Source organism: Hylaeus volcanicus, chromosome 6 (genome assembly GCF_026283585.1).
Source record: "Hylaeus volcanicus isolate JK05 chromosome 6, UHH_iyHylVolc1.0_haploid, whole genome shotgun sequence".
NCBI lineage: Eukaryota > Metazoa > Arthropoda > Insecta > Hymenoptera > Colletidae > Hylaeus > Hylaeus volcanicus.
The window spans coordinates 13,896,109-13,904,180 of NC_071981.1; the positions used below are offsets into that span (position 1 = coordinate 13,896,109).

Genomic DNA, 8,072 nt, shown 5'->3' on the forward strand with positions numbered 1-8,072 from the left:
CGAAAAACTGTGGCTGCTCTAGCTTGATATTAAGCTAGCGTAGCCACGCGTTGTATCATAAGACATAGCAAAGATATCGATGCCATTTTCGCGGCGTATTTATTTGCTATTTATTTGCTCTTAGACCACCGAATATTAATTTTTTTGCTGCAGTCATTTCCGAGAAACGATGACCGCGCTAGGACAGCGTTCATCTAGCATAGCCAAGTGTCGCAGCTCCGTACCTAACGAAGATATCGATACATAGCCGTTGTTTCTCGAAAACGGTTGGAGCAAAAAAAATTAATTCTCTGGCAAATAATTAGCAAATAAATAGCATAAAAAGTATCGTGTTAATTTAGCATCGGCCTTTTGAAATGGCTACGCCTGCTTAATATACGCGTGGGTACGTTAAGCAGGTGAAAATAAGGGATACGTATTTTTTTTTATAGCTGCCCAATCGCAAGTTTAGGGGTTGAAATCACCCCTTGAAGTTTCGGCAGAAAAATGCTATCTCGAAAACTACGATAGATATAAGAAATCTTCTTAGGGAAAAGTTTCACGGTTTCACGAGGTAAAACACAAAGTGGTCACAGATTTTGTAAAATATAACTTGTTTATAAGAAAAAAATTGTTTTGTTACATTACTTTAAGAGATACAAAAATTTATATAACGTCAAAAATGAACGGAAATTGCTTTCCGAATCCATTGATATATAATACGATACATTTGCCTCCTACTTTTTCAACGCCTAAACTTGCGATTGGGCAGCTATAAAAAGATACGTATTTTCACCTTTATTTTCAGCTTTATTTTCACCCTTGTTTTCACCTGCTTAATGTACCCATCAAGTTTCATCAAGATCGAAGACGGACAGTCGGATATGTTCCCTTGTTAGATGTTGATGTTACAATGGAGCAAAATGGATCGTACGCAAATCAGTAACGTAACATGAAACATGAAATATCGTGTATGTATTACTATGCTAACGAAATGAAAGAAACTTTTGGGACAACCTAATGATATAGATTTTGTGATAATCGTAATGGACAGAATAAATGAAACATGAACTGAATTGCGGTGGATTTCACGTGTGTCGCCGTATAGGGGTCAACGAAGCGCAAAGAGTTGAGTCCGCCCAAAGGTAGACAGGATGAAGCGAACGATTTTTCCTGGTCGTTACGGTGCAACGAAACAACGTAACGAAACGTGAGAAACGCGCGGTCATTGATTACAACGGGTCAACGATAGCAGAGATACAGCGTACTCGCACGTTGAATAGGGCACGAAGTAGGGGACACGCTTGGATGTGGGAAGATAAGTATTCAAGGTCGCGACGCGTTCTAATTTTACATGATACAGATCAGTAAACGCAAAGATTCGGTAAAACGAAACTAACTTGGCGTTCTTCAATGTTGGGGGCACGACCTCCATGTCCGGAGAGAAGGAAGGGGTGGTGTGGAAATTTTGAATGAAAAAAATGTGCATAATTTAAATCAACTGTAAGAGGATACTAAGCATTCCAAAAGTCACCTTCGATTTTGCGAGGCAATAGGGATTTTAGAGGAACAACTACAAGGCATAGAACCATATGTGTATTTGAGACAAAATTATTTAATTCTTTCTGTGGCTTTTTAGATTTATGAATAGTGTCATCTCTAGAATCTATTTTATACGGAATCCTATTAACACGTTGATCGCCACGTCAGCCATATATGGGTGACAGTGCTTTTCACTCGAGAGCAAACAAAATCAATTCTTAATGTTAAGTATCAGAGAAAATAAATTTGAACGAAACGCTTAAACTTCGATGAAGTTGTGAAAATAGATGCCACAGTAAATGTTTGATTATGTAGTTTTCAGTAGTCTGGAAACGAAACTTAATCACAGTAGAAATTTTCAGGAGTATTAATCTGGCAGCCAACGTGTTAAATCGTTTAAAAATTTGATTGCATTTGATGCTTTCGATCTTATGTGTGATAATCAGAACTCTTTTCTAAATATTTATGTAATTATCAATGAAAACATATATTTCTTGGTCTTATACTTGTGGTTCTAAAATTTCTATTATTTCTCAAGTTGGCTAGTTTAGAAATCTGCAGTTTATTTCCAAGTATAGATAGAAAGAAGAATCCCACAATGGGAACTATCTCTTGATCTTCTAATCTTATCCAATATACCTGTTTTCATACGATTGCGAATATTTTTCTCACTACAATTGACGATATCTCTGATGTGACTATTAATTTCTTTAAAATACTTTTCTCACGTTTTGGATTACATTTTGTAATTCATTAAATTATGCTCGCTCATGCTATAAGTAGCTGTATTATTTGAATATAATTGTTTGTTTTGATGCAATCCACCTATATATTTTCTTATTTAAATGGATTCTTCTTGTTATCGTGCATATAAAATCATTAGAGCCTGACCTTTCAAATTATAATACTATTATTATTATAAGTTATAAGTTGCGAATTATATCATATTTTATATTTGAATTCGAGAACTCGATCTTTATGTTAAAATAGTATCTACCACGCTAGATTACGTAGCGTTGACGACCGTGATCACAGGTGTCATAAACAATGTAATTTGCAAACACATTTCACTCAGTTTATGATAGATTTACGTCTCGAATGACCTTGATTTCCAGATTTTGCTTATTAACCGCACTAGATGGAATCAGTTTGAACTATACAAGCAGTAATAACAGGTTTGACTAATAACAGAGAAATTTACATATTCGGTGCATTCGTAAAGTGAAATAAAAAATATCTGATCGGGTACGAATAGCTTCTGTGAATTAGATAGAAACCGAAGGATCGAAACACGAAACGTACGATTGATTGACAGTAAATAATAAGAATGATTTCTAAAAATGAACAAAACAATATGCAGCTAACTATAGTACAACGAGACATAGTTAATTCCATACTTATTAAACTCGATTGACTTCAAAGTAAGAAGTTACTAAGTAGCTAACTATAGTATAACGAGACATAGTTAATTCCATACTTATTAAACTCGATTGACTTCGAAGTAAGAAGTTACACGCAACCAATTTCAAAAAGTACGAGAAAATATTTGTGTGAAAATTGTAGTAACGCAAGAAGAATTACAATATATACACATAGATGTTGACAATAAGCGATAATAAATAATTGCCTGTTCGAGACTGGAAAATCGTCGCGCCCTAATTTGCATACACACGAGTTATACCTATTATCGAATACTTATCATCCGAGGAGCTCGCTGTATCTCCCTTATCAACTATACCGGGATTTCGTATTAATTCGTTGACAAACAGAATTGCTTGTACACGAGAATGCGACGGCCATAAGCGTTTCTTAATCGTACACGAGTACCGAGTATCGATCGAGTGCACTGCGTACTACCACTGCTCTGATCGTTATCCGTCCTTGTTAATTACGACTTTGATATTCCTTCGCAAGCAAAGGAGCCATCGCCTTTTCCGCAGGGCGGTCAGTGTGCCAGTTGGCTCGTCAAGCCTCTCAGAATTTTGTTCTTTGTTTTTTATTTTTTTGCCACCTTTGAAAGAAAAATGGCACATAGTTCCTTTTTTTCATGCTTTTTAAACGTCATCCAGAAACGAGTGACAGGACTTATCATTTAGGAATTAAAAAAATTAATTTCGAAGGTGAGACAGTAATAGAAATAATTGATAGGAACTGTAAATTTGGTGAGATTAAAAAACCTACTAACAAGACAAGTGTGACATTGTTTAATCTTCGCGGGTTTCGAGACAACATCTTAACTGTAAAAATTACCGTAAAATACCGATAGGACCGTAAAAGAAATTGCGTTATTCCTGCAGACGTTCGAACGTTCCACCATGAGCGTTTAAGTATTTTAAGCGATGCCATGGAAATTAAAATTAAGATTAATTGCACGTGTACAACCGTTACGGAACTCGAAAATGTAATTAAGAGTGTATAAAAAGGGAGCAATGAAATGTTTAAACGGATGGCGGAACGTTTTTGCATGCCGGATGGAATAAAGTAATTTCTTCGCATAAAACATGAAATATCCTGTGAGGTATTACGTTTCCAATGGCTATTCGTACCTTATAATACCTTTACGTGCAGAATGCCGAGTAAAATTGAATGACGCAGGGCAAAGTGTATTCTTTCATTTAAAAAAATTAAATACGATAGGTACATCGCATCGGTGCAACAAAAGAAATAATTCTATCATCGAACCATAATAGTATTTTATCGAGATAACATTCGTTACCTAACTAATTATAATGTTCAGCATCGGTCTATATAAATCTTTTGTGCCCAAGGCTGGAAAAGAGCTGCAATTTATTTCACAGTAGAATTTCAAACGCAGAAATGGTTACGTAAATATTGTTAATCGTTTCGTGTTCGCTGCAATATTTGAGAAAAATATCCAACGTAATTTTAACGTTTCGAGAGGTATTGACACATAACGTTTGTTTTTATATAAAAATTATTGCTATTTACGATCGCGATGCCTTTTGGAATTAAAAAAATATACATCATTAAAGTGACACAATATATTTTTATGTCAAATTTGTTACGGATAAATGTTGCTTTGTGTATTCGATTAACGAAGAAAAAAAGGTTCGTTTAAAATTCGTCCCTCCAGAGGTTAAGGTAGTATGAAACATAAAAATTCATAGTATATGTCATCAATCATTCACGGCACGGTAGTTAAGAACCGCTGAGGTTCTCGTCTTCGCGTGAAGAAACGTAAACAATCTCTAGAGCGGATCTAAAGCTTCTTACTTACATTGGAAACAGAGGAAGTCGCATAAAGTGCAACCAGTGACCTCGACATACAATTTTTTCTGTGCATTGTTCTCTATGTGAAGGGATCGTATGGTACACGTTTAAGGGCCATTCATAAATTACACAAGGAGGATTTCTGTCATTTTTTACCCCCCTCGCCCTCATGTTGGAACGCACAAGATTTCTCAGGCATCCCCTCTCCCTTCTCACGTAAGATTTTACCTAGAATTTCCTTAAAAAACGTTAAATAGTTAAATGTCTTTAGAATAGATTCAGTTACATTAAAATACGTTATTATTTGACATGAATAAAAAATGTTGTATCGTTTTTTAATAATTATTTAGCCTTTGGAAAAAGCGTGTTATAGTTAAAGACAAGATTTGAAACAATCTTAAAGTAAGGAAACAAATCGTAGTAAAATATTACCCTTTCCTTACCACTCGAAGCACTTACGTAATTAACGAACCGTCTCTTATATGCGAGAACAGAAATATCGATCAGAAATGTTCGATGGTAATATCGATTCACGGTAATAGGAATAGGAACAGCTGTAGTAGGACTTGACGGCCTTTTTCGGTCAACTATTCGAGCATACACGCGTGCATACATATGTATTGGTTAACATAATGCAAATGTTCGATCGCTTTCGGAGTCCCGCAAAATAGATCTTGAGGTCGTACAGGTTGTCACTCGCAGGCAGACAATTTACACGATCAAAATTACCGTATATCCACGGTCTGTGTGACCCAGTATAGAATAGAATGCTTCCTGTTCATCGGTGACGAGAATGAAACTCGTATTATTTCATGTAGGATCAATGGATCAATGTTTCTCAAATTGGCGCTCACAATTTGTGGAATAAATGAAATTGAAAAATAGATTTAATATTTTCTTTGTATGAGAAGATAGAAAAAAGTTCACTCAACACATTTATGTAAGATATAATTCTCCTTGAGATTTATTAGGCGTAGAAATTAATTCTGTGCCTTTGTATTCGATAATTTATAACTAGTGATTTAGGTATATTAAAATACGAACTTTCCAAGTCCTCAACCTAAATCTCAACCCGACGGCCAGTGCAATGCATCTATATGAACTTTAGGAGTTATCAAATTTTGCTTATTGTTATCCTTTTACATTTACTGTAATTATGAAGTACATTTATAATATGTTAGAGTAATAATAATAAGCAAAAATGTATGGCTATCAAACTTCATGTATACATATCAGCACGCTGTAATGGTCATCAGGTGAAGATTCATGATATGCAATATATGCAACAAAGGCCAGGTCGAGAACCTAGAAGATTGATAATTTAGTATGTAACAACAAAATGCCTTGTAAATATTTTTACTTAAACTAGAGTTGTAAATGACTGAACGGGTTGAAAACTGATCAATAACTTTGTTATGATAATAACTATGTTACTAATGATCCTGTTCGTGATTTTCAGACCCAGTCGGACGAGGATGACGTGGCGGACGACGTGTCCGTCAACGTCGGCGGGCAAGATGACTTCATGACAGAGTTTTTCGCGGAGGTAAGTGCAAATTTTACAATATACCTTATTTTTAATTTCTTGAAGAAACACAATAAGAGGTTGCACCATTTTGACTATCCTAGAACAAGTGGTATATTCCCAACACTTTCACAAGAAATATATGCGTTCACTTGAAATGATTTTGTTCTTACCGCGTATAGAACGTTTTCTGAACTTTAAAGAGCAATTTTTTTTTTTAAACATCTATATTTATTTATAAAGGAAAGAATGACGTTATATTCATCCGCGTAACGGGGTTTTCTCTGCAACTGAGAATCAAAAGTTCACCAGTATTCTTAGTTTTTAAGTTTCTGTCTCTAAATTTCTTACTCTATCGCGTAATTCACAAATCGCTTTTAAGTTATCAAAATAGTACAACCTTTTTCGTGTCAGTAATTACGAAAGGTTACGTGAAGTTATTTTGTCGACAGAGACGAACCATTGGTATTTAGAAAAACTTGAAATAAAATTTAATCTTTTTTTATCATTCAGATTATGATTTTTTGAAACAAAACAACAAACTGTCTTTGTCTGTCATACGAATATTTTATTTGGATGAGCATTGTGTCTCTCTCTGGTTTGCTCTTCCTTAACACGTTGATCGCCACGTCACCCACGTATGGGTGACAATGCTTTTCACTGAGAAACTACGAAAATTAATTCTGAAAGTTAAGTGTCACAGAAAATGAATTTAAATGAAATACTTGAACTTTGATGAAGTTACAAAACTGAATACCACAATAAATGTTTCATTACGCAGTTTCCAATAGTCTGTAAACGAAGTTTAATCACAGTAGAAATTTTCAAGAGTATTAGTCTAGCAGTGAACGTGTTAAGTGAAGAAATTAACGTAGATCAACGGTAGATAAAGAACAACGAGGTTTGTCTTCCTCTAGTTACCTCTAGTTTCTCTCTGCCGACGAAGGCACACGAAATACGGAACGTCCCCGTATAGATGACCATTTACCATCAAAGATTCTCCACTTAACCATCTAGTTTCATCTCGTGCTTCTTTTATCCTTCTTTCAAATTATTTTGTCGAGTAGCGCCAATGTCAACTTTGTCCTGATTCGATCTTTTCTTCTTCAAACGCTCTCGGGCAATCCAGTTGCTCCAACTGTTCGACTGCAATCCACGATAACGTCAAAGGTTCTTTTGATGTTCTTTGTCCCTTCGACCCTCGACCAAATCGACTAGTGTTTACGTTCAAGATATCGTATCCAGTGGCGTCTCTAGGCTTGGTGTTACCTACCGCGGTAACATCATCGCATCAACCTGTATCAGAGCTGTTCAAAATTTAATTCAACATAGAAAGTTTAGAGTTAGATTGTAATAAGGTTGAGGAGAATATTCGAGCGGAAAAGGAGTTTATTTTTGTTCATATTTGATACGGAAGGAAGGTACCAATTAGGATAAGAGACTAGATAAAGAGATACGATAAAACTAATTTGTAAGACAGGTATTAAAGGTACGACGATCTAAACAGATGAAATCAGCCAAATAAAGTAAAAATTGAAATTGAAACTACAATTCTATCAAAGATAGTAAAGGTACAATCGTAAGACAGGTATCAAAGGTACGGCGATCTAAACAGATGAAATCAGCCAAATAAAGTAAAAATTGAAATTGAAACTACAATTCTATCAGAGATAGTAAAGGTACAATTGTAAGACAGGTATCAAAGGTACGACGATCTAAAGAGACTGGATGAAATCAGCCAAATAAAGTAAAAATTGAAATTGAAACTACAATTCCATCAAAGATAGTAAAGGTA

General features: G+C 35.1%; 1 protein-coding gene across 7 annotated transcripts in view; it reads left to right on the forward strand.

Moving 5' to 3' along the window:
- Positions 1–8,072, forward strand: part of LOC128878901 (syntaxin-1A) — a 64,757-nt gene that overhangs the window by 7,102 nt on the left and 49,583 nt on the right. For all 7 annotated transcript variants that reach the window (XR_008457520.1, XR_008457519.1, XM_054127556.1 and 4 more), the window contains exon 2: positions 6,212–6,298. Coding sequence is in view for 5 of the 7 variants with exons in the window: in XM_054127556.1 (XP_053983531.1) it covers positions 6,212–6,298 (87 nt within the window). In the remaining 2 variants the exon portion in view is untranslated. The remainder of the gene's footprint in view (positions 1–6,211; positions 6,299–8,072) is intronic.